Source organism: Ambystoma mexicanum, chromosome 10, assembly GCF_040938575.1.
Source record: "Ambystoma mexicanum isolate Mex_15411 chromosome 10, UKY_AmexF1_1, whole genome shotgun sequence".
Lineage (NCBI taxonomy): Eukaryota > Metazoa > Chordata > Amphibia > Caudata > Ambystomatidae > Ambystoma > Ambystoma mexicanum.
The window spans coordinates 514,443,173-514,470,711 of record NC_090932.1 but is presented as its reverse complement, the minus strand read 5'-3'; the positions used below and the strand labels follow the sequence as shown (position 1 = coordinate 514,470,711).

Here is a 27,539-nt window from a genome sequence, read left to right as displayed (position 1 = left end):
GCACTGTCGCAAATCTCAGATACCGGTTGGGCTTCCTTCACACCTTGGGTCCTGCACTCTGGCGAGGGGACTCGGGATCTGGCTGTCCTGCTTCTGGAGGGTCCTTGGGAGACTCCTGGAGCTTCTAGCCAGATTCGTTACTGCATCAGATGTTTCACTCTACTACGGATTACTCGACCCCTGGCATTCTGTTACAGCAACAAAGAAGTACAGCCAGTTGGGGAAGATGGTACAGTGGAGTTCGTCTTGGGGTTAGTTGGTCCCACTAACCCAAGGAGAGAAGTTGTCCCTTCCGGAGCTTCTCTGTTGAAATGAAAAAGGAGTTTCAGCACAGCAGCAGGGCTTCACCAGCCAATTCAAACTTCCAGGAGGATTCAGCAAGCTTCGTTCACGGTTTCTTCGTTTGGTGTTTCTCCCAGTGGTCGACTCTGCCTCTAGTCCCAAAACCCTCGCCTTTTTAAGCAGGTTTCTCCCATTCATGCACAGCCTAGGCTGTCAATCACACAGCAGGGTGGCTGTCCTGAAAGGACGGACAGCCAGCCAGCCAATCGGGACTGGTTGCATTCAGGCATTCCTAGAGACAATGGACAGGGTAGTTTCGGCACCCTCCCTCAAATCCTGTCCTTCCAGACACACTGGAGCGAGAGGCGGGCTTCAGGGCTGAGGCCCGCCAAAGGCAAGACAAACGAAGGGCTCGAATCTGTCTCAACGCACACAGAGTAAAACCTAAGCAAGACCTCACAAAAAGAAAATGGCTAAAAAGTTGGGGGGGGCCATTTTGACAAAATGGTCACCCATGGGTGCTGTACTGCAGCTGAGGGTTCAGCCTGCGGTAGAAAAGTACAATGGTAGGAAAAATTAAACCACTGCCACCAGCCATTTAACGTAGTGAGGGTAACAAAACAATGTTACATGAGCATTTAGGATAAGGGGCTATACTAAGTAACCCACCAGCACTCTACATAAAATGGTGTGTGCTGGACCTACAAAGAGAAAAGGTCAGTAAAGTCAATTTCACTTTACTATTCTTGGGAATTGTAGTTCACCCAAAGAAAAGGTATTTAAACCTTGTGAGAAATCTAAAGGGATTTCTCTGTGACACTGCACTGAAGGTGCTGGGTGTCGCCATGCAAAAAGTAGATGACTATGGAGTTTTCAGACTCCAAAAACATTGAAAACACAAAATCCAAATCAGGTAAAAACACATGAGAACATGTGGAAAAAAGGTCTCTCTCTCCAGGGTTAAAATTAAAAAGTCTTAAGTCCAGCAAAAGAGCTGGGCATCTCTAAGGTTGAAGGGAATTGGCACAGACATGATCATTCTCCCTAACACATGGCAATGGTGCTTACCAGCCAGTTTTACAGCTCTTAACGTGGGATTCACACAAGATCTAAGGTAAGTATTACTCATGCCAACACAGTACCTCAGCTGAAAAGAAGTGCTTGGAGTCTGATGCCTTCTGGATGCAGCAGCACAAGGCCTGGTCTTCAGATTCTTAGTCGTAGTGACAAAAGAGAGAATTTGCAGCAGCAGTCGGCAGAAGAGGCTTCCAATAAAGGATTCCTAAAGGCTTCTAACGGCTCTGTAGTTTTGGCCCCCTTTTACAGGTGTGAAGGATGATCACAGCTGATCAGATTCTCCTCTGTAATCTGCTCCAGCACTCTAGTGAGGGGACTTCAAGGACTCAAATTTTGCTTCTGGAGGACCACGGGGGGGGGGGGGGGGCAGAGGGATGGACCAGCTTTGAGCGAGAATCTGACTTTGGAAGACCTTGCACTGAGGTCCCCTGGTATTGGAGGTTTGCAGCCCAGCAAGGTCGCAGCATGTCGAGGGATGGCTTGTTTTGCAGGTCTTAAGACTAGTGAGTCTCACCAGCCTCTGGGTAGGAGTAGTTTTTTCGGGGCTCCCAGGTTTTTTGGCAGTGTCAAAGCAGGCTCTCTGGTTGCTGAAAACAGTTGCAGCCGAAGTTTCTTCATCTTGGCTCCGCTCCAGTGGTTGACTACCTCTTCAGCTTCTAGAACTGGAAGTTTATATTGGGACTCAGGCAAGCAACATTTAATCTTGGAGGGGTGGCTGTCCTTTCAGCACCTCCCAGTTCGAACTGGATCCAGGCAGGCATACCAAAAGAGAAAGGGCTGCAGGGTTTCAGACCTCTCCCCCATTTCCTGCCTTCAGACACTGGATCCTCAGCAGGAAACGCAAAGGTTTCCTGCGCAAGAAAAAAACATTCAAACTGGACCTCCTCAACCTGGGGCAGCAGAAGATGGACTAAGAAAGGGCAAGCTCATGAAAAATGGCAAAAAAAGAAAGCAGCCACCAAAGGAGCATACCATGGCTGATTTGACAGCATGCGAGTAAAAATTACACACATGTCATAAAAGTAGATGCACTGCCACCAGCCAAAATAGTAAGCTAGTAACAGAAATGTTACTGGAGCAGTGAGAAGGGGGATACAATGCATCTCCCCAGCACTCCACATAAGGTGGGATGTGCTGGTTTCACAAAATAAAATGTAAATGGGGTGAAAATCCATCTCTACCCTTGGGAACAGTAGTTCACACAAGGAAAGCCAGAGAAAATAAAGAGGGAAGCCCAAAGGGCAATCCAGCAACACTGCACAGAAAGTGCTGTGTGCCGCACCAATAAAATGTAGATAACCCAAAACGTTATCAAAGTATAGTTGAAAAAATACACTATGGAGAGTCAAAAGAGGACACCCATAAGAGTAAAAGAGGGCGAATGGGGGGGGGAAAGGTTCCCACTCACTCGGGAACAAGGACACATATTCCACAAGTCTAGCAAAGTTTTCTGGGTGTCTCTTAGGTGAGGAAGATTTAGCTTAAACAATTAACATCTTACCTAACAGCATGCTTTCTTGAGCTGCTCCTGAAAACGCACTCAGTTCGAAATCTTATGAACGTCTTAGCCCAATGAAAGTCTACATCTAACACAGCGATTTATTTTTGCAGTGTCCTCTTATATCGTAGGGCTTGAACTATAAGAGCCAAGGCTCTTACTGCGTTTATACTAGGCACAGAGGACAGTCTTGCCCGTAATTCCATGCAGGTGGCAAGTAATGATTGTGGTACTATGGGAAGTAAAGTTTGCATTAGGCATGGTTTTCACTGCATGCGGGAAGCTAAATTAGTTGGGGTTATTGATTTCTGTTATGTACCTACCTTACTATTTGTTCTAGGTACGACTTATTACAATGAAGTAGGTGGTCACTGTTTTTTATCTGCAAGCCCTTCAGGTACTTAAATTATGAAATCTTGACTTTTTTATGTTTAAGTTGTTTGGTTTTTATCTACATATTTTTAGTACCCTTGCGGTGCCTAAATCATGAAATTGTGTCTCTTTGCTTTTATGTGATGAATACTACTCGAAATTGTGTTGACTTGTATTCAAGAGGCGCTTCTTAGTGGTCAGGCTATTTATTATTTTCAGGATCGTACAGGTCTACACCTAGCCTTTTGAGAAGCCTATTCCATGCATGCACTGTGCAAGCAACCGGATCAAATTTGCACCCGCCGGCTACCTTCCCCGGCCCCCAAAGCCCCTTGGATCGCATAAGGGCGCACTGAGCATTTTTCAATATGCACATGTGGGTATGCTGGAGATCCCTGGCATCCAGTAGGGAGCAAAATGCACCTGGGCTGATTGAAAGTTTAGCTCCATATCGGGCGCCCATGCACCCCCTCCCTTGCTCCCATGCAAGAACCAGAGTGTCCTAACTTATTTGGAGAGACTTGGGATAACACGCCAACTGCACCAACAGTGTCTTCGCAAAAAAGGCTGCACCCGGCCATACAGTGATGTTCTGAAACATGTACAGCAATTTTGGGAGCACAACCATCTTAGCAATAGCAACCCTACCCAGCGGGGACCGGGGGAGGGAGCACCACCTATCCACTCTTTCTTTCAGGGTTCTCAGGTATGCCAGATGATTATCCTCCTGCAAAGACCAGGAATTCCGGCTAACCTGCACCTCCAAATACCTGACGGAGGACTGCTCCCACCTGAATCCCTCAAGCTCATCCGGCCTCACTGTAGCATTCGTCAGCGGAAACGAAATGGATTTGGTCCAGTTCACGCGAAGCCCCGAATACTGACCAAAAACCGCTACCGCTTGCAACAAGAACTGTAGATTGGCCCCAGGGTCGTTAACACAGTATCGTCTGCGTACATCAACACCAGTTCTCTGCCCCCCCTCCCAGCGCCAGCCCACGTGTAAGGTGGGACTTCCGCAACCTATGATATGACAATTATAACGGGCCTATACACAGGTGTTTCAAGGCGCGAGCCGCTAGCGGTTCTGTTGAGTGCAAAAAGCAGCAGAGGCAGCGGACCCCACGTCCCAGGGTGAACACATCCGAATGCTTTCCAAATAAGCCAATCCTAGCCCCCGCACCAGAGTATAGAAGCCGCACCGCCGAGAGAAAGTACGCCGGTAGCCCCACAACCTTCAACACCTCAAAAGGTTAGTCCCGCTCCACAGAGTCGAACGCCTTCTCCATATCGAGTTAAGCCGCCACCGCCTGCAGCCAATATAGAGCAGAACCTGCGCAAATTCAACGAGGTAGACATCCCTAGGATAAAACCAGACTGATCCAAGTGGACTAAACCTGACCCAAACGGCATCAGACTGTCTGCCAGAATTATTTCAAATATTTTAGTATCTAAATTAATAAGGGATATCGGGTAGTATGAAGTGTCATCCCAAGGGTCCTTTCCCACCTTAATGAGCAGGATCACCACAGCCTAACGCATTGAAGGAGGCAACTGGCCCGAATACATAGCCTCCTCCCAAACCACCACCATATAGTTTGCAACCTCTGGCCCCAACTCCTTGTAGAACTCTGTCATCCGACCCAGGAGCTTTAGCCGATGGAAGAGCCTGCGCTGCTGCAAGAATATCAACCGAAATCAGCTTAGCCAACACTTGACACGCTTCGACGCTCAACCTCGGCATTGCTGCCTCCTCTAGGGGTCTGCCAACCCATGGACGCATACACCCCTTCAGAGAATTGTCGAAAAACTCCCAAAACAGCCTCAGATTCAGCCACAACATTCCCAACCGCTGTGCGTGTTGCTGCAATACGAGGTGACTTGCCACAACATAGCTGCCAGTAGGCGACCCTGTCTACCCTCCTCGCTGTATCTATGTGCTATTGCCGGATGCACCAGGTATTTAACCTCCCCATCAGCTAGGTTGCCGAACTTGCCTAAAGCTTCCTGCAGTTCAGCCCTAGCCACTACATCGGTGGCGGACAGGTCAACCTGTAACGCTCACCTGATTCCCGCAGAGGCGCCGGTCTTGACTGGGTGAATGCCGTATCTTCAAAGGTGATGTGTAACACGGTTGGCTCTTTGGGCTGGACCTCTGTGCACTGTATGTCTGACTCAAAGAGTAAGATGTCTGCAGATAGAAAATATGGGATTAATGAACTGGGGTTATTGGGTGCCTCTCTCCTCTTCCCTTTCTCTTCTCCTGTAGAACCCCAAAGGTTAACGCCCTCACCTTAGGTAAGTGAACGCCGAGCTCTCCATCTGCCTCGGGGCAGGGTGCCGTAACCAGTTTCTTCACTGGATAAGGGTGCAGGCCTCTTGACCTCAGAGGACTGCTGTCCGTCGTCAACTGCACGAACGGTAAGTTCTGGGCACTTCAAATGTCTTAAAAGTCTTTTGTAATGATATCTCTTGTTTTGCAGGGTTCCGGCGATGGAGGATGGCGGGCTGATGAGAGTTGAGGATCGAACCCGCGTGAGGAATAGAAGCGCCTGGAAGCACGTAAGTAAGCGCTTGTAGCCTGCTTCACGATGCGCACTAACTGTCCCTTTTATCTTGCAGGTACAAGTTCGGAGCTTTAGAGAAGCTGAAGGGTGCTGGAATACCCACTGGATTCGGCATGGGAAGGAGGAATGGCACGTGAGTAATAAAGTTGCCCAATGTCTTTAAACGCACCTTCTTTTGTCTTTCAGATGCGGGATGCAGTGCGAAGACCTCCGGAGCATGCGAAGAGTAGGTAAGCCTTTGTCTTTCAGATGCCGGAATGCAGCGCGAGGCGTTGGTGACAGCCGATGGACCAGGTAAGAGATGTGCTGCCACTGAAGACCGTAGTGCTAACCTGTTCTTTCTTTGTCTTTACAGGTGCTGCTGAAGACTGGATTCCAGGATGGTAAGCCTTTGTTCCCTTAGGCCCAGGATCAGAAGCAGAAGACACGATGAGCGTTCTGCTGCAGAGAATGCAGAATAACACAAAGCAAGATTCATCCATCGGGTGTGGTTTAAATAGCCTCCTGTAGTGCTTAGGTGTCTCCTTCCACAGCCACGCCTAGGTCAGAAAAGAGTTCCTGCTTTCCAGAAGAGTTCCAGTGTTCTGAACCTAGGGAGTGGCTCCTGCCCCACCCAACAGGAAAAGTAGTCCCAAACAGAAGAGGATCAGGGGTTCAACTGGCAGGTAAGTAAGCAGCATGGTCTGCTGCAGGTAAGTCCACCCAAGCATTATGAGCCCGGCGCTTCCAGCGCTGGGACTGGGCATCTTTATGAGCCTGGTGCCACTGGCGCCAGGACAGGGTCCAAAAGGTCCCAATTGGGACTGGCTGGCACTCGGAACCGGGGTTATGGGTCTGCTTCCAAGGGAGTCGGGCAAGTCCTGATCTTTTGGAAGCAGAGATCATGACACAACCTCCCTTATCTTCATTTCCCCATCCAGGTCTGCCCGCTGTCTCCTGATCATTTTCAACACCCCAAACTCCAAAGCCATACACCTACCGCGAATAACCACTTTAAATGCCTCCTAGACGACGGCCATGGAGCCAACAGAAACAATGTTTACTTCAAAATACAAGCACACGACTTCCACCACCTCACTTCAAAACACTGTCCTATAGGGCCACAGCCTTGAACCTCCAATGGGGCCTAGACACGGCTGCGTACTCTACATGCAATTACCACAGGACAGGGGAGTGGTCTGACAAAGTCAGCGGGAGAAGCAAACAATTTTTCGTCATACGCATCAAATGTAGACTAGCTAGCACATAGTGCAGTCTCAATGACGTTCCGTGCACTGACGAATGGAAGGAAAATCCCAACACCCACGGGTGAGGCACACGCCAGACGTCCACAAGTCCCAATTCGGTTATACCCTTACACACCCGATCAGTTGCCTGCGGGAAATGTGCTGACCCCATTGATCTATCTAGCGCTGATTGTAAAGCAATATTAAGATCACCCATCCAGACTATTTATTAAAATTTTTGTTAATGCGTCAACACAGCAGGAGGCCTCAGGGCGCACAAAGAACAAACAGGACAAGATGACAAGAAAGTTTGAGTCGGAATGGGATCAGTCGGTCCAAGCTTAGATTGAAGGAGCGTTGAACAAAAAGGTATTTGGCATTTTTTTTAATTGATTGTTTAAATTTTCTTCAGGAGTGATAGAGTTTCAAATAGCAGGGGCTAGGACATCAAATCTTGTCCCCCTGTATCTATCGAGCCTGAATGCTGAACAAGTCTGGCCTGGTCCTGAGACCTGCGCATGCGTGATGGCAGATAGGGCTTCAGACGTTCTGGGAGATAGGAGCCTCGTGGACCAGGCATTTGTGGGTTAGGGCCAGGATCCTATGAGGGACGCGCTGCTTCACGGGTAACCAGTGCAGTTCTCTTCTTGCCTTGGAAGTGTGATGTCATCTAGAGAGACCTAGAACTGCTCTTACTGCCCCATTTTGTGTCACTTGAAAGGCAAAGAATTTCGATTGGGCCGTGCCGGCCAGCAGACTGTTGCAGTAGTCAAGCTGTGTGTTGACTAGGGCTGAGGCCAGCAGAGACCTATTTTTCTGTGAAAGAAAGGGACGGATGTGGCTGAGCAGTTTATTAATGAGGTCACATGATGCGCATGTCTTAGCCACATGCTGTCTCATGGTCATTTCAGCATCCATCGTGACACCAAGAGTTTTCACGCTCTTGGCTACCAGGTTGGTGGTGTTGGCAATGGTGAAATTAACATATTCTGTTAGTATGCATATTTCTGATGCTTGTTAATCTGCTTAGATTCACATGCTGTGCATATAGTTCGACATCCAGTGGTCACCGCAGACTATTGCATCTTCTCTTTCGAGAATCGAAATGGGACGTCGACATGGGCGTGCCTGTAACACTATCCCTAACGTGACGTGTAGGGTTGTTAGGCAGAAACCTGTGCAGTTCCCTCTGGGACCACTGCAAAAGATTCAGGACTACAGGTGTTTGGCAGTAAACCCACTTGGTAGTAGTCTGTACCACACAGATTCACTTGGTAGCTGTGGCTGAGCAGTCAGACTTCCCTCAAGAAGAGTTAGGCAGTATACAGAGTATTCACAATAGGTCAAGAGAACACAATAGAACAGGAAAACACTGACCAGGGCTTGGTGTAAAAGAGATATCATTATTTATTTAAAACCACATCTAGAAAAACACACATGCACTAATGGTAAGCTATTCAAAAACGCGGTCACTAAAAGATATACACTCCCTTAAAAGAATATTAGACAAGTCTTAAGTAAAGCCCCACTTATTTTCAGACAGCGGTGAACGCTTAACGTAGATGGCACTCTAATAATTCGTTTTAAAAAGGGAGCGAAAAGCAGAGAATAAATTGAAACGGATCCCAACACTTTTTCACAAACACAACAAGAAAGGAAGGCAAAGTAACACCGTGAATTCAGAGTCAGGAGGCCGGATCCGCTTTAAGAGGATGAAAACGAAATGTGTCCAAGGTCACACGGTTGCAGTGCACAAAAGGCTTGTAACGGTTCAAAAAGGAGTTGGACCAAAGAAAGGGACCAGTTAGAGGGTCAAGGCGGCCAGCCCATTCCAGAAGGTTAAGGGGTTATTATTACCTTGTAGCAATCTTTAGAAAGGGAGGCCTGGCGGACACGGTACCTTAAAGTGGTGAGAATACTCCAGCGGGGGCAGTTGTTCCTGGCAGCGGATGCAAGTCGGTGCTTCGTCCGGGGGAAGAGAGGATCTCGTTGGGGAGGAAGGCAGGAGTCCGTTGCAATGCCAGTGAAGAAATCAGCCGCGGAGTTTCTCGGGTACAAGGAGCGGTCCGTTGATTCGCGGTCCAGTGGTAAGTGGCTATCCGGCTGCCAGGGTGCTTGGCACGGGCAATTCGACCACAAACCGGTCTGGGGTGCGAAGAGAAGAAGGTAAACTGGTTGTGCCCACCAGTCAGGGGAAGAAGCCTCTCCAGCCGGGAGATCTGCTCTGTTGTCTGGAAGTGGTGAGTCTGTTCCGCAAGGCTCCACCGGTGGTGTCGTGGTAGGTCAGCTCAGCTTCTCCTGCGTTGGATTCTCAGGTCCTGTGGCGACTTCTGAAGTTCCAGTCCCCAAAGCCCTGCTTTTATGCAGCATACCCCCATTCACTCAGCCTAGCTGTCAATCAAACATGCTAAGTGGTGCGCCGGCCGGCTCACCACTTGGGCCAATCACACAACAGTGCGACTTGAGTTACCAAGGTAACTCAGTCCAGGGTGCCTAAACCCCCCTCCCATACCCCTTGTGGCACCACTTTTGGAGGCTTCTGTGGAGAAGCCCGCCAAAAAGTGGAACAAAGGGCTCGACTTGGGTTGGAGTCACAGAAGAGAACACAAACGCCATTTTAGAATTGAGTCCTGGCAAAAAATAGCAACCGGCGAATTAATATTAATTAAATAAACCGGCGGTATGTTCGAGGCTATGAGAATTAAATAAAGTTGGTAGCCTCGAACAATGGGAAAATCCCATAGGGAAATATTCGCGGTCGAATATAAAAAGTAGTATCCACTGCCACCAGCCAAAACTCGATCAGGGGGGGACGGAGACGTGCCCCCTCGACTAACAGACCCCGGGGCAATCGAATTGCTCCGACCAGTACATCCACAATATGATAGTTTGTACTGGTTTCTGTTAATAATTTGGGACTAGTAAAGCCAATGGTGACTTTACATGCCCTGGGAGACAGTAGTCAGTCCTAGGGTGTGGAATCTATGGTGGGGTGTCACTATGACACCCCTGTGTTACTGCACGGAGGGTGCTGTGTAACACACATAGTAAAAACACATGAGACCCTATGGAGTAAAGGACCCCATAGCCCATAAAACACATTAACAGTCAAAGGAACACCATAAATCATGTCCAAGAGTGGGAGAAAAAGAGTCTCACTCTTGGCAGGAGAAAAAAACAAACTCCAGAAATCCAGCAAAGCTGCTGGGGGACTCACTAGGTTAGGAAATTCAGCCTAAAGAGAGAATTCTCCCTAACAAGTGTACCCAAAGTCCCTCACGTGTCGAGGTCCCTCAGATTGTTTTTTTCTGCCCAGCATACTGGTCGCATTAAACGGAGCTCGTACAGAGACATTGTTAATTGTCCCATCGACCTTTGGTCAAATATATGATCTTACTATTTAAGATCACCCTGACCGTTCTTCCCATCGACGGCTGTTCCAGATCTCCGCTGAAACCTTTACAGACCTTCAACGGACTGTGATCCAGTCGTCATTGCCGACCACATGGCCGAGCCTTCCAGCCGGCCTACACAAAAAGGAGAATGAGGTCAGGGTGGACATTTCTGTAAAATCTGACCATGCCTTTCCCTTTCCTCCCTCTTTCTTCTTTGGTCTTCGTCACTTTCCCTATCCTCACTCCATTTAGGTTTTTCGCCATTTGCAAGGGCAAATTTCCTTGGAGATGAGCATCAACAGTGTAACCGTTGCTTGCCTCTTGATCACGACGAAAAAGGTTGTGCGGCTTGCAAGCTCCTCTGTCCGAAAACATTGAAGGAGCGCCGTGTCAAGCGATGGGCGGTCTACGGATGTCGAAGGTCGAGTCAAGTTTGCCCGCTGCTACAACCACAGAGTGCGACAAAGGCATCAGTGACCAGCAGGCCTCCGACTCGGTTGTTGATCTTTCGGCGGAGCGCTCCCGCTCCGCAACGTCTGTCCCCGGCCCCCCCAGGCACAGCTCAGGCACTGCTATGGGGACGGTACACCCCAGCGACAAAGACAAACACTTGGAAATCACTAAGCACACAACCCCCGACCAGAACACCAAATTATATATTCGGGTGCATCTAATCATGCCAAACTTGATGATAACGCCCATCTCGGCCAGAGGTTGCCAGTATCGCCAAACTTTACATGATTCCCGATGCTACTACCTCCCCAACTTCCGGTCTCGTGACATTTTCTGGGGAGCTAGAAATACATTTTAGATTTTTATATGGTTTCCTAAAGTCGAATTTTGATTAGAATGTAATCAACATCATAGCCTTGTAATAAGCTTTAAAATTACACCTGAAGGGCCTCTGTAATCCTCATAGTTGCTGAGAAAATCCCATAAGTATGATTCTATATGGAACCCCATGGCAACTAATATATTGTATATTCTTCCATTAATTACAAAGCTGAACATTTGCTCTGCATGTCCTTGACTTTAGCGTGCAATTAAAATCATTAATCAGTCCTGCAAGTCAGGGTCTGTAGGAGCAATCCTGATCTTTCAGGCCACATTTATCACCTTTGCTCTGCCAGCAACATGCAGCAGTTTTGTCATTGAAGTCTTGACCACACCATGAAACTGGTTTTAAATACATGTATTAGTTCAGCCCATTTAATGGCAGTCTTTCTATTGACCCAGCACACAAATAAATTCCTCTGTCATGCATGAAGGCAGCTACTCTCTCTGGCCCTGAAACTTCAAAGAATTTGTCTTTCAGACAGCAGAGCATGTAATAGGGAAGGGAGCTTTTGCCTGGGCCTTTGAATCTCAATTCTGGGCTAAACAGAGTTTTTCTCCATGCACAAATCTCGCACTTTAAATATTCCATTTACATCACGCATGAGGCCTTCTGTTTATTCTCAATATACTTGCATAGGACCAACCGTGTTCTTTTTCCATCATGATAGGCTTGCATTGTTTTGGCAAGGGGACATTTTCTCTCCCTATATTAATTTCAAACTGCAAAATGCACACACTTCTGTTTACATGATAAGTTTCTGTGTTTGTGAATGCTACACTTTTAGACATTGGTTACTTGTGTTGTAAAGTAGACCATCTTAAGTTCTGACACGGGCATGCAAAGCCCAATCAGTAAGTGAATTTCTCTTTATTTTCAAAACGCATTCTGTTATGTGGCAGTTTAAAAATGAAATGCTGCCTTTTTGTCTGTCAGCTCACAGTATGTTTTCTAGTTCCTGCACCTTTAGGCTTGTGTCGGCCAACAATGTGTTTCCCAAGTTCAGTACTTTTTAGGCCCAACGTGCCTCAATGCATTTCCTTTTTGTCTTGGGCCAAAATTATCCCACAATAAAGTAAACAAATTTAGAATCGCTGGCTGGAGAGTATACCAGGCAAAGCCAAGTTTGCCCGTGTGTAAAACATATCACATAAAGAAGTTCTGGAAAAGGAATACACCAGGCAAAAGTCAATTTGCTCAATTTAACTGTGAGCAAAGTTAAATTAAAGTAGAAAAGAGCCTAGCAGGGGAGTACACCAGGTGTTGTGCGAAGTTGGGACTCTCATCCAAGTTGTGTTGAATACAAGATGTTTTATTTTGTGTTAACCATTGAACTCCAATAATGATGTGTGCCCTTTGGAATCTTGAAGTCTCTTAAAGAGAAACCTGGGGAAGGGAAGCCACCCCCTGGGACTGTGAACCTTATCCAGATGGCACTTTTGTTTTGGCGTACATATATATTTCTTTTGAACTTGAACATTTGTGCACCTTTCAAGACCACAGACATTACCCTTGGCACCTTATTGTTAGTTTTAGAATGTGAGGGCGAGGATCGGATTTCAGACATAGGACATCTTGACGCTGGACAGACCTTTTAGTTTTGGTTGAGGTAGGGAAAATGCTTCCTAGAGTAGGGACAGTGATGCATTTTCCAACCCCCATTTATTTGAATAGAAGTTAGTCCTGTGTCTCTCTCTCATTCCTGGCTGCTCACATTATCCAATCTTAATTTCGATCCCTGCCCTAGGCCGGGTCTTGTGTAGTGGGTTCACCAGCCTTGTCTCACAGGGGGGCATCTCCCTCTTAGGGATAAGGGACGAATACTCCAGATTTGTAAAAGCATGTACTAGCTCATGGCACATTGTATGTACTAGCTCATGGCACATTGTATGGTAGGCCACACTTTGACTCAAATCTTCTGATGGGAGGTGGGGGGATCTCAGCATGACATTGAGCACAGACTTGGAAACATGTAAGACTCGGAGGCACCTCACGAAACCAGCGAGGAAAGTTAGGCGCCTGATGTCCTTACATAACCTAAGTGACGTTTGAATAGACACACATTTGTGACAATACCAAATATACATTCTATTCTTCAGTGCATGATACACTATCAAACATTTATTATTGGTTTCTATCACTGAACACTGCTCAAGGCCACCACTGACTGTAGTATACACCCCAGAACCCTAGCTGACCATGCACCTATTATTGTGATTCTAGGACTAGGATGCCTGAGAGCCATGCCCCCCCGCCCCCCCGAGGATCAAAGGGGACTCCATGTGGGATACTGAAATCTACTTGTAAAGAATTGCTTAGTGTAGGAAGTAAGATAAAGAACCTGGATTTGGATTAGGATTAAACTGATTCATTTAAAGCAGCTAGTGAGAGAACCTCCCAAAAAGAAACGTTTAAAGAACTAGCTTATTTGGAAATCAAATTCCTGTTTGGCATGCATGAAGCCAGAAAGTATGGGCAAATGGAGAGGCCTGACAAGATCCTGGCAGGAATTCTGAAACGACAGACACAGAAGTGATTAATGAAATCTAGAAATTCTATTCTGACCTATAAGCATCCCTAAGTGTGAATGGCCCAGCTGTCATAAGAGTATTTGGACGACCTGACAAATGTTATGGTTTGATAATTGTCAGAAGGAATACTTTGGACGCCCTTTCTCAGTGGTCAAAATTAAAGAAACCATCTAGTTAGTATTGGATGAAGTCACTGTGCCCAGACAGACTATATGTGGAATTCTATTGCCACTTTGCAGACACTCTAGCTCCTAAACTAGTCCAACTATGCCAATGTTCACTTGGATCAGCTTCTAAATCCACTCTGGGAGGCAAAGATAATAGTCCTGCCGAAACCGAGTAAGGATAAAGCCGCTTGTGCCTCCATAGGCCATTACCCATGCTGAATGTGGACTATAAAATTCCTGCTAAGCTGCTCACCCGCAGATTTCTACCCATAATCCCAAATGTTATTCCGTCAGATCAGTCCAGTTTTGTCCCAGGCAGGACGACCCAACATAACCATATGTTCTTTACAATATTGCATCAAATTTCCCATTCTGTTGTATGCAATAAGCATTAGCAATATGTAATCCCATTGTAGCCCATGAAACGTTTCCAAAAATAGGGGGTAGGGTCAAGACTTTATGAACATGGTATTGCTGTTCTACATGAACCCCACTGCCAGAGTCCTTACAAACTATAACTTTGGCCCCCATTAATATTGCTGGGGCACATGTCAAGGATGCCCACGTTCTGTTTTTTTGTGTTATTGGCATAGAGCCCCTAGCCTGCAGGGAGAGACCTATAAATAGAGGGCTTAACTTCTACGGTGTCCGCCTGCAAGTGTTATTGTACGCTGATGATTTTAATGCTCAAGATTAAAAATCCTAATGAGAACAAACACCACTGCAGGATGAGGTGGCTTCATTTGTAGGAATCTCTGGACTTAGAGTTAACTCTGCCAAGTCTGAAATCCCCCCCACCCCCCACCCCCCCCCCTCTCACCACATGCACAACACGGACTGGCCAGCTCCTCTGAAAATCCAATACGACACGCTACTTGGGTGTTAACATAGCGCACACTCCAGGTGAGTTGATGCTATATGTTAGGTAAGAATTGTCGCAGTCACACAGTGTGAGACTACGCAACACTTATGTGCTCTGTATTAGTTAACCCACCTTTTGGTATAGGTCTGTACTACACAAGTTGGTAGTGTTACTGAGCAACCAGGCCTATCTCAAGAGGGGGAAATGTGTGATGTATAGCTGTACAAATGAAATCTGTAAATACAAGTACCCAAGTAACACTTACACTCAAAGTTTGTTATAAATAGTTATTTATTTAACATCCATTTTTTAAATAAGCTTTCTTTAAAAAAGCAATTCATGTAACAATGGAAATATATTTTAAAATTACTTTTCAGAATCAGAACAAGTTAGTGGATAATCTTTGGATATGCTTCTTACACAATTCCTACACCCTGAGGTGACTTCAATCAAAAGGACAGTAATTGCATGTTTTTTTTTTTTCTTGTATATGGTTTATTTAAACCTTTACAAAATACACTTTGCAGCAAAAGAGTAAAAAATATACATATGCACAGTAAAAAACAATATAAACATTATTCTATTCTAATCAACACACTACTATACAGAAATAAGCATTTTAGATCGACAAATCAGATTAACCAACTTTACATGATTACTAGAATAAAAATAAAATAAGAGAAAAATAGAAAAAGAAAAGAAAAAACATACAAAATAATAAACAAATCAAGAAAACCTAAAATCCAGAACTCTTAAAGTTTCTGCGAAGATATTTCTATACGTTTATAAAAAAAAAAACATTTAGGATAGACCACAAACAACTTTTAAAAAGGCAGTCACTCTAATCCTGAGTGCAGTGCTATGACCATGTCTCATTTGATACCACAGTAATTTTCTATGAACACAATGTAAATGTTGTACAAATTGAGCAAAATATGAGATACGATATTGGAGCAGAGTTGGACAAATGAGTAAAATGTGCTGCAATGTTTCCTCTGTACCCTCTTTCCTACAGAATCTGCACCAGACCCATGGGTCTGTCGGCAAATTCCAACTCTTGAGAATACTATTAGTTCTCATCACATTAAATCTAAATCTCATAAAGACATTTCGTAAACTTCTACAAGGATATTTTTCTAAATAAGCTTCCACACCAGGAAAACATTTCCAGAAGGAATATACTTGATTAAAATTACCTGAGCGCGAAACTGTACAAGCGGTCTGTAACCAATCTTCACTTTTTAAAATCATTTTTACCTTTTGCGGATTAGATTGCAACATTTCCATTGAGACACCCAGCTTGGAGAGACAATCCTCTACCTTAGCTTTTAATTGATTAGTAAACAAGTTAGAAGGGTCGTACCTGCTATAGTATAAAGATTATCTGATGAATTTACTAAACACTTCCTCCATAGTAGGATCTTTTTCCACATAATAAAAGATTGCAAGGAATGCAAGCCCAGCTCGTATCTTATAATTTCCATTGGAACACTTTTAGGTAGAAAGTATAAGATTCCTTTCCATATCAGACTTTCAAGGGACTTCACCCAATCCGTATTTTCGAAATCAAAAAATTCCATACCAAACATAAACCTTGGAATACCCTTCATAATGTAGAAGGTTCTTAGCGGGGTCAAGGTGAATTTACAATATTTGATCTCTAGTTTACGCATTTGCCTTAGGGCCATCTCTACCTTAGTCCTCAATTGTGTTTATTATAGTTGTAGAACCTGAACCAATCACATTATAACCCAAGTCCTTGAAGGCAATCTGGCACTTGATACGTTTGCCCTCGCAGTGCCAAGTGTGACCAGGATATTTTTCCCCGATTTACCCAGGCACACAATGGTAGTCTTGGATGCATTTATTTTTAAGTGTAGTTTGGAAACAAATATTACAAATGCATTTATCAATCTTTGTAATCCCACTTTGGTACAGTCCAATAGCAAAAAATCATCAGCGTACGCTAACCATTCTATCGCTTTATTACCCAATTTTGGTGCCACCAACCCTTTGTTTTTTAATGCTTTGTTGGCTCCACAGACATATAGATTGAACAACGTAGGAGCAAGCATGCAGCCTTGTCGAAGCCCATTAGGAATTTTAATCTCTGAGGTAAGTTGACCTTCCCAGTTTAATCTTACTTTGATTTTAGTCTCTGAGTACAATTCTATTATAATTTCCAAAAGATGTTTAGGTATGTTCAAGTCTCTCAGAATGGACCAAAGGGAAGGGCGATCGACCATGTCGAACGCTCTACTGAGATCCATGGAGGCAACAAAAATTGGAACTCCATTTTTCATTAGTGCTTTAGATTGTAGATTTTTGAGTATAAGTCACCCGCAGTCCGTACCTATGTTTTTTTTTAAACCAATCTGTTTGGCATCCAATATGTTATTGCACTTAATCCAGTCTTGCAATTCTTCCAGTACAATGGAAGCAAATATTTTCGACTCTGGATCCGAGATAGCTATGGGTCTGTCGCTTTTGGGAGCATATCTGGATCCCTTTTTATAGATCGGGAGTACAAGTGCTAATCTCCAAGACTCAAATGGTTTTGGTGCTCAGGATGTCATTGTATAGGATATGCAAAACCTTAGCCCAAACATCAATGTCAGTTTTTAGGATCTTATTAGACAAATTATTTGGACCGGGAGCAGCCGGATTTTTAGATTTAGTAATTAGGCGAGAAATATTTGCGATAGAGATGTTCAATTCCCATGTAGCAACCTTAGTAACGGATCCACCCAGATTGGCCATCTCACAGCTATACATTTTGGAGAAATAATCATGCCACCTTCTCGCACTAATTTGAGTAAGTAGCATTTCCTTTTGAGAGAATTCAACCTTATTAATAATTTGCCAAAAGTTGGATATGTTATTTCCTTTTAGTGCATTGATCATGTTTTCCCCATCCAATTGTGCTCGCTTGCCCTTGAAATTAATTAACCAATTTTTGTATTGTTGCTTGATTTTTTTAATCTGCATCAATATATAGTCTGCGGTATGGCCCATTTTTTTAACTGAGCGAATTTCACTCCTCATCAATTGCCTATGTTTGTAAACCTCCATACTGAAGCAGTGTGTATGACTCCTTCTAGCATTATCACCAGTTATCAAATTCACTACAGATTTCGATATTATATCATTAACATGTGTTGTAAACTTGGTCACGGACAGATTACAGACCCGATCTTCAAGATGCATCTGTTCAAAATTCTTAACCATGACAGAGGAAAATGTCTTTGTTTTAGCAAACGACCATCTCACTCTATTCCCTTTTTGATTCACTAGCAAGCCCTCAGTATAGCATGATAGTGGCTCGGAAGGGGCTGGATAAGGAAAATCAATATTAATTGCATGTTTATATCACACTAGTTATACTTTGCAGATTCTGAGGTTGCAGAAAGGAAAGGTTTAAGGAATGAAAAAGGTTAAACAGGTTGTCAGTATATGTGATGATAACTAAATCTTCCAATGAAATCTAGACGCGCCTTTTCCAGCAGTAACAGTCTAAAACAAGTTACCACCTATGAGGGACAAACCATATCAACGTCAATTGGCTAGAATAGTCTGCAGGAAGCCAGGACAGCCATAGTCCATTGGAAACCGTCTATGGCGCTGAGGAATGTCTTAGATAAGTCTTGCACAAAGTTGGAGAGTTTGTAAGAAAATCACTTGTAGGGTCACATGCTGTTAAGCTTGTGCAAAAGAGTTGGAATCAACTCTAAAAGTATGCCACTCCAAATTTCAACTGAGAAAAGCACAGCTTCAAGACAATGAGGTAAGTACCTCAAGTCTAAACAGTAACTCTGGTTTGAACAAGAGTGGTCCAGCTGGATTCTGTCTTGCTACAGCGGTGCAGACCCAGTGTGTGGGAGCCTCAGTTGTGAGGACATAAGGGAGGACGTCTGGAGGGCTCCTGCGATGGTACTTGGGAGGTCATCGGCAGCTACGGGATCTTTTCGGTTCAGCAGCACTTCACGGTTTCAGCACTTAGTAAACGGCACTGTCGCGGATACCGGTTGGGCTTCCTTCACTCCTTGGATCCTGCACTCTGGTGAGGGGACTCGAGCTCTGGTCGTCCTGTGTCTGGAGGGTCCTTGGCAGACACCTGGAGCTTCTGGCCGGATTTCAGACGTTTCACTCTACTTCAGATTTCTCGACCCCTGGCACTCGGTTCTTGCAGCAGCGAAGAAGTACATCCAGTTTGGGAAGATGGTCCAGTGGAGTTTGTCTGTGTTAGTTGGTACCACTAACCCAAGGTGAGAAGTCGTCCCTTCTGGAGCTTCTCTGTCGAAGTGAAACAGCAGTTTCAGCACAGCAGCAGGGCTTCACCGGGCAATTCAAAGGTCCTGGAGGATGTAGCGAGCTTCGTTCACGGTTTCTTCGGGTCTTTCTCCCAGTGGTCGACTGACTCTAGTCCCAAAACCCTTGCCTTGTAAGCAGGTTTCTCTGATTCATGCACAGCCTAGGCTGTCAATCACACAGCAGGGTGGCTCTCCTGAAAGGCCGGCCAGCCAGCCAATCTGGACTGGTTGCATTCAGGCATTCCTAGAGCCAAAGGGCATGGGAGTTTCGGGACCCTCCCTCACTTCCTGCCTTCCAGACACACTGGGGCCAGAGGCAGGGTTCAGGGCAGACGCCCACCAAAGACAAAACTAACAAAGGGCTCAAATCTGCCTCACCGCATAGAGTAAAATCCAAGAAGACCTCACAAACAGAAAATGAATACCGGGGCCATTTTGACGAAATGGTCACCCATGGGTGCTGTACTGCAGCTGAGGGTTCAGCCTGCGGTAGAAAAGCACAATGGTAGGAAAAATAAACCACTGCCACCAGCCATTTAAGGTAGTGAGGGTAACATACAAATGTTACATGAGAATGTAGGATAAGGGGATACTAGGTAACTGCCCAGCACTCCACATAAGAATGGTTGTGCTGGACCTACAAAGCGAAAAGGTCAGTAAAGTCAATTTCACTTACTATTCTTGGGAACAGTAAGTTTACACAAGAACACGTTTTTAAACCTTATAACTCTAAAGGATTTCTCTGTGACACTGCATTGTGTGTGCTTTGTCTCACCATACAGAAGGTAGATGCCTATGAAGTTTGTCAGACTCCAAAAACAGTGGAAACACATAATCCAATTCAGGTCAAAACACATGAGTGAGAAAAAGGCCTCACTCACACCAGGGTTAAAAATAAAAAGTCCCAAAGTCCAGCAAAAGAGCTGGAGGTGTCTAAGATTGAAGGGAATTGGCACAGAAATGAGAATTCTCCCTAAGACTGTGTAATCACAAAGCTCTGCGTAACTGCCTTGAACAAAAGATTGCTAGATGGAGGAGGCTCCCCATCACTATGCTAGGTTGGATGTCGATAATCTGAATGGTTGTACTCCCTAAATGGCTATATTTCTTTACCAACATTTCAATTAAGATTCCATCCTTTTTTTTATAAACCTTCAGTGCTTAGTTGCCAGATTAGTTGAGCTACAAAGCATACCAGAGTTGGGAAGTACTTGCACAAGCTCTGGATAAGGGAGGTGTTGAGCTACCAAATCTGGAGTTCTACCATCTAGTAGCACAAGTATCAGATGCCTGCCACTGGTACACTACAGATTCCAGACACCCCCACATGAAAACAGAGTGCCTTAAGATACCCAAAGGTTCCTAGTGATAATTTCGACAGTCAAAGTTTCGAATGCCAAAAGTTCCTACACAAAAATGCCGAAAAATAAAGTTTCATTTTTTTTATATGGGGGGAGCCCCCCCAAACCTTTTAAACACTTATTAAATTAAAATAAACCCTTTAAAATAAAAACAATACATTCAAAGCTTTTTTTCGGCACTTTGTGCCAGAACTTTTGACATTCAAAACTATTGTTTCAAAACTTTGACCTTACCCATATATCCTCCAAAATGCTATAATAAAAAAACTCTGTGGCTTCACGGCCAAATTGGGTATTATGGACACAACTATCTGGGCATATAAAAGACTACACAGATGCACAGGATCTGGGCCTTGCATCTCGCCTTAAATAATCCTACAAATGATTGGAGTAATACCTAGAACGTTTGATGCAGCCTGTCAGAGAGGGCGTATTTCCTGGAGGTAATTTCATCACACATTTACGTGTGCAGGAACTGGGGTGTTTGGGGGATCTGGGTGGGGTGCGAGTAGCCTTTATGCACTTTGGTATAAGAGCTTACAAGCATCACTTAAAGGTATGATGCTTTCCCAGCCTGCCCCAGATAGTCTGATTGTTAATTATCCAGTGAAGTCAGCTGTCCAAAACACATAATTTCTGCGTTCTACAAACTCTAGTCAATCAGTAAAAGGCAAACCCTGTATGCCATTCGGAGATTGGGAAAGTTATTTGGGAACACTTCTAAAACAGACATTGGACATATGCATTGAGTCATGTCGAGCTGCAAAACATTGAGGTCTTACCGTGCCCATGGTCTCATCACTCTGCTGTACACTTTTCTCTGCCCTGTTTCGCCAACCTATAAAAAAGCTGGCCCAAAATCAGGAACATGCGTAAACTCGCCGCCTCAGCCCTAGCACTGCATTTAGCTCACACATTAGAAAAGCTAGCCAACCTTAATATGGCGATCTGGCAGAGGCCTGCTTAATATGATGACAAACACAGTAAATGATTTGGCTCTCGAGAAAAAGCGCCTAGCGAGGAGCACGCCCTGTAAAATGTGGTACTCCACGGAAATCCAAAAACTATAGACCGCAAAAAGAAAGGCTTTCCATCTGTAGAAAAACATATCCATCAACTGATAATAAAATCAACTATTGCATTGTGTCTAAAGCCAACAAAACTGCTGTCGGTGAGGCAAAACAACTCTCGTGTGACTGCAAAATTGACGGTGCATTCTCTAGCACCAGATAGCTGTTCAAGATCTTGAAAGAACTAGGCAATGCATGCCATTGGGTTGATGTGATCATTAAGGATGACCGGCAACTATGATAAAAATAAAAGTGGAAACAATTGGGGAAAAGGTGACCTCCAAACGCCTGCCCACTCCCAAGTCTGTGGACACCAGAACAGCCCCAGATCCAATCCCCCAAATTCCCCTCTTCTCATTTAGGGCAGTGACTGAGTCAGAAATATAAAAAAATCTTAACCTTGCTCCAACATACCACGTGTAAGGGTGATAGTTGTCCAGCACAGTTGTCAAGGCCTGTGCAGCACAGCCAATATAACACACAACATTCTGGCCAAGGTTGCAGGCACCCAGATTCAGGAGTTCCTGGAACTTCATAACATACTAGGAACCAAGCAATCTGGTTTCAGGAACGCCATAATACCAAATGCACCCTACTAGATCTGAAGCCTAATATCCTACATCACTTTGAATAAGGCACCACAGTACTTGATCTATCTTCTGCTTTCGATCTTGTGGACCATGCCATTCTTGTCCCAAGACTAAGGAAATCGGCCCATTTCTCATCTGATGCAGCAGAGTGGATTAACTCCTTTTTTTTGTCAGGTCGAGAAGCGAACGTTTTCTACGATTCTAAAGCAGAGGATTTTCTGCTGTTGTGTGGTGTACCCCAGGGACGTGTGTCTCACCCACACCGTTAACATCTTTACAATCCCCCCCTTTGAGATGATAGAAGACCCTGGGGTAATCTATGCAAATTATGCAGACGATGCGGTGTCTAATCCTGCTGTCAAGGTGTCCATGCAAAAGATATCATCACTGTGAACAACATCTACAGCGCAATAGAATCGTGGATGGTAGATAATTGCTTGACGCTTAACAAAAAAACTGAGCTCTTGATCGCGGGCACAGCCGCCCGGCTGCGCAAGCTTAGTAAAGAATATCTGTCCTTTTCCATCGAGTGCACCATTGCCACGCTACCCAAAGTGAAAACTCTTGGCGTGGTGCTGGATCAAGAACGGACTATGAAATCCTATGTCAATGGCCTCGTTTTCAGCTCTGCCTACTACCTGAAGCTCCTAGCTTAGCTTAGGCCCTTTCTCAATCCTACCAATTGTGACACCATTGAAAGGGCCATCATTGGGGCTCGTCTGGACTACTGTACAAGTCTCCTGAAGGGCATCGGCTAAGGGAATACAGGTGATCCACAACAATGCTGTTTGTGTGGTGGAAGGTTTATGTAAGGCTGATCATGTCTCTCGGACAAGACGGGCTCTGCACTGGCTACCAGTGGAGAGCAAAATCCCCTATCCCACCCTCTGTATTACAAGTGTCTTTATGGTAAGAACCCATGTTACCTGGCCGAGGATATTTATTTGGCTTCCCTTGCGCAGAGTACTTCGATCTAATAACTCGTATCTTCGCAATGTCCCCCTTCCAAGTTGTCCATAGGGGCACAGGGCTCCTTTCCACACTCCGCACCTACATGCTGGAATGCCCTGCCCCTGGATTTGAGAGCATGTACCAGCCTCTCGACCTTCAAATGTGAACTTAAAACTCTACTCTTCACTAACTGTTAGCCTGCTGGATGTGCCTGACCTCGCTTACTCCCCTGGCTTTCATGTATTTGTGTCTTTTCTGTCCTGTCCTAGCGCTGTCATGCCTGCGGGCCTCGTCTACACGCTCTACAAATAAATTAAATGTATGTAGAGTCTCTGGTAGATGCTCTCACAAATTAATACCATTTAAGTATTTACATCGGTAGTGTGGCACACCAAAGCAGATTGCTGTGTTGAACCCGCAAATAAATGAAGAATGTCCTAGATGCTAAGCGGGAGTGGCCAATTCATTTACATATGGCCTGGGAGTGCCCCCTCATCCAGGGGTTTTGGAAAGCATTTGGGGAGAATGCTCCAGGAATTTGACATGGTCCTGGAAGTGTTTATTGTGTTGCCCAACTGAACTAAACGAGCAACCTTAACTTTGTGGGGCTAGCATGTCTTATAGCGAAAGCGCTCATTGCCAAAACATGGATGTGCCAGGTTGGGCCTACATTTGGAGCATTGAGGAGTCTAATATGGTGTGAGGAACAGGAAAGGGTACTCTGATGCATTTCTGACCCGACTGCTCGACCAAGGGATTTCAGGGGCAAATTGCATAATTCATTCTACAAGCATACTCACACTGACCCTGGTGCTTGTGTGATTTGATTGTTAGTTGATGCATGGCGGGTGCAGCCTTCTCCTCTTCCCATCTTATTCAATTAGTATGGTTTTCATCCAGGTCTAACAACTTTGAGAATGTATGTAACCTACTGTTGCATACTTTTATCTGCTGTATGGTAAATCACAATGTAAAGATGTTTAAATTAAAAAATATTACCGGCTGAAGTTCTTTTTGATTTGAGAAAAGAGGGTCTGAGGCAAATGGAGATCAAATAAAACACAGCAAAGGTAGAATCAGATAAGATTGAGAAAGTGAAGGACGAGCATTCCAGCTGGAGTTGGTCAGGCTGAATTGGCCCTCGTGCTCCTCCCAGAGGGTCTGGGAATGGTTCTGGGTCCTCCTCTCATCCAAGATTTCCTAAGGATCTGTTGAATGTTTATGATCAAAAGTATGACATTAATTTGTTAACTGCATTTGAATATGCTTGTTAACTGCATTTGAATATGCGTTTTAAGTACAACAGGTAAATGAGCGTGACAGCATTGCTTGACTTCTCAGCAGGTTTCCATACAATGGTTGCAGTGCTATTATGTAGTTATCGAAGACTGATGGAAAAGATTTAGGAACATTAAAGCAGGCTCTGCTCTAAGTTTGGGAAGATTTCTAGCCAGTATTTGGAGCTTTACAGACCCCACTAAAAAGAGGATAACCCTTGGGTTCCACTCTGATGTCACAGCGCTCTGTTGCTTCCCGAGGCTAGGTCTCCTCTCGATAAATACCATAATAATAATAATAATGTGAACGATTTTCCTAAGCTCATTTGTGCTGGGTTGAAGATCATAAAGTAACCACATTTGAAGGCATGATAAATCTTTCTGTGCTGGAACATAGTTTTTCTTGTTCCCCTGAGCTAAAACAGCATTTGGCAGATTCTAAGAAGGTGGATCCAAAGGAGCTGGCCATTGCTGCTGATCTATGGGCGTCCTATAAGGACGATTGCCTCTAGTAAGCATGACAAGGGTAAAAAGCAGAAGGAGAAAGGGGGTGGGTTTACTGAAAAACCTGCCTCCCAGAAGGCCCACAAATGTTTGGTAAGGTTAATCAGTCATTTGGAGATAATGTAAAGGGTAGTGGTACTTCTCAGCCAAAGCAAAAGTCTGGCCACGGTAAGTCTCTCTACATACAAGGGTCCTCTGGATCGTGTGTAACCTGTAGAGCAAGTGACCGTGAGCCCTTCCCACAGTTGGGGCCTAAATTTGGAGCATGGAGGAGTTTAATATGGTGTGATGAACAGGAAGGGGTACTCTGATGCATTACTAACCCGACTGATATACCAAGGGATTTCAGGGGGCAAAAATTGCATAATTCTACAAGCATACTCGCACTGACCCTGGTGCTTGTGTGAGCTGATTTAGTTGATGCATGGCGGCTGCAGCCTTTGCCTCTTCCCATCTTATTCAATCAGTATGGTTTTCATCCAGGTGTAACAACTTTGAGAATGTATGTAACCTACTGTTGCATACTTATATCTGCTGTATGGTAAATCACAATGTAAAGATGTTTAAATTAAAAAATATTAACATTCTTGCGGCTGAAGTTATTTTTGATTTGAGAAAAGAGGGTCTGAGGCTCAATAGAAATGGAGATCAAATAAAACATAGCAAAGGTAGAATGTGAAAGGACGAGCATTCCAGCTGGAGTTGATCAGGCTGAATGGGGCCCTAACATCCCCAGATTTTAGGGTAAGACATTGGGGATCCATTCTTTGAATCTGACATTCCCTCCTCAAGAGGGAGAGATTCTCGCAGGAGCATCCTTCTCTTGGGACTTCTTGCCCAGTGGTGTTGGATCAGAAGTTACTTTAATGATCCTGGGATCTTGGGAACCTACAGTTACTGAAGCTTATGCTTCCATCCCTGACAATACAAAGTCGTATTTTAAGGATAGTGTACTGGTATATGGCGAGGGCACCTCTGCTATCAGACACTGGGGCCTGCATAACTAGTGGATTCCACACTGGTAAACATAGGAGTTCTGGCCAGAGCTCTTCTGAGGCCCACCAAGATGCCCCCCTAGAAGATTCCCAGTAATGCCCATTGCTCTCGCAGTAAATGGGGGAGTGGTTGGGATTCCTGCAAGTGTTCAGAAGCAAGTCCCAGGTAGAATTCTGCTGGGAAATAATCTCATGGTTTTAGGTCTTTTGAGTAATGCAGCAGAAAGACAATGTACAAGGTCTCAAACAAAGGCAGCTACCTTGGCCAAGCCTAAGGGGAAGCCTAAGCCCAAGTGGAAACCCAAGGCTAGGGAGTCAAAGGATCCGTTGAGGTATCTTGACTAAATCCTTGAACCTGACTGGGAAGAAGGGTCTGCTGAAGTATTTAATCCTCATGATCACACAGAACTGGAAGTTTACTTGCAGAAGGGGACCCCTCTAGGGTAAAAATGTAGTCTGGGTCTGAGAGCTTGTCCATCTTGGGAAGACCTTGGGACATGGGCCTATTCACTGTTGGATGTTGAATCCCATGGGACGCATACACTGGTATGGCCAGAAAGCCTTGCATAGTTGAAAGATTAGGTGAGGCAAATTATCTCGTGGACCTTTTTGAAGGCCTAATCAATCTCCCAAAGTGTTTCATGTAAATGGATTGAAAGATTTCATCCCAAGAGTTGAAATGGGAGCCCTGCGTCTGGCTTCAGACAGGGAGGATGCAAAAATCTCTCCATGATCTGTTTCAAGGCATCCCTTCAGATGGCTCCATGGAGGGTGTCAAGTTGTCTTATCAACCGACTCTGAAACAGCAAAGTGCAATTGGGCAATTTGCCCCCTTGTTCTCCCTCACTTCAGGACTGACCCCTTGGTGTCAGCATGACATAGACACTGGGGTTCTTGAGGCTACCAAACGTGGTAGTTTCAGAATGCCGGACAAGGTGAAATCGCACATTGTCTGAAGTCACTAATATGTTGGATCTGTGGATGGTATAGCCCCTTTACAGTCTATGCTCCAGGTTGTGTGTTGACTATATCTTAATGCTGTCACCGAAATATGTGCTCATCCCCTTCCATGAAGTGATGAGGTAGTGTACAGACCTGGTGCTGCCAAGTGTATCTGTACTTTTGACCTTACTGCACGGTATTGGCAAATTTCCCTGACAGAAAATACCAAGGAGAAGGCATCATTTTGGGACTTTACAAGTTCAGGGTAATGCCTTTTGGCTTAAAGAATGCACCTGCCACTTTCCAAAAGTTGTGTAACCCTGTCCTAATTGGGTTAGATGATTTCTGCTTAGCATATCTGGATGATATTGCACTTTTCAGCCCTACTTGGGGGAAACCCATGTAATGCACCTTGGGATTGTTTTGCAGACTCTTCAGTAGGCCCTCTTGACATGACTTTGGAGGTAAGTAAAGCCTTTTGTTTTACTGTCCTTGTCTTTTTGCTCATTCTTAGTCCAGAAGGCTATCAGTACTGAGGCTATGTCCCTTTTAGTGAATTTCGTGTATTGCCACAATTGCACAAATCGCCCTAAAAGAGAAGTGTGGTTAGGACGCTATGTATCCTTAACCTTTTTTCTGTGGTGCCTTTTTGGTTACATTTACAATGTTCTTAGGATGAGCTGGTGGCAGCGGCTATTTTTCTAACGCGTTTTATACTTTTTACTGC

General features: G+C 44.9%; 1 protein-coding gene across 2 annotated transcripts in view; it reads left to right on the top strand.

The window, feature by feature from the left end:
- SRPRB (SRP receptor subunit beta) overlaps nt 1-27,539 on the top strand; it is a 197,597-nt gene that overhangs the window by 60,021 nt on the left and 110,037 nt on the right. Inside the window, exon 4 of one of the 2 annotated variants that reach the window (XM_069618060.1) lies at nt 16,856-16,927. The exons of the other annotated variant lie outside the window; for it this stretch is intronic. Within the exon in view, the coding sequence (XP_069474161.1) occupies nt 16,856-16,927 (72 nt within the window). The remainder of the gene's footprint in view (nt 1-16,855; nt 16,928-27,539) is intronic. 2 annotated transcript variants of the gene reach the window in all.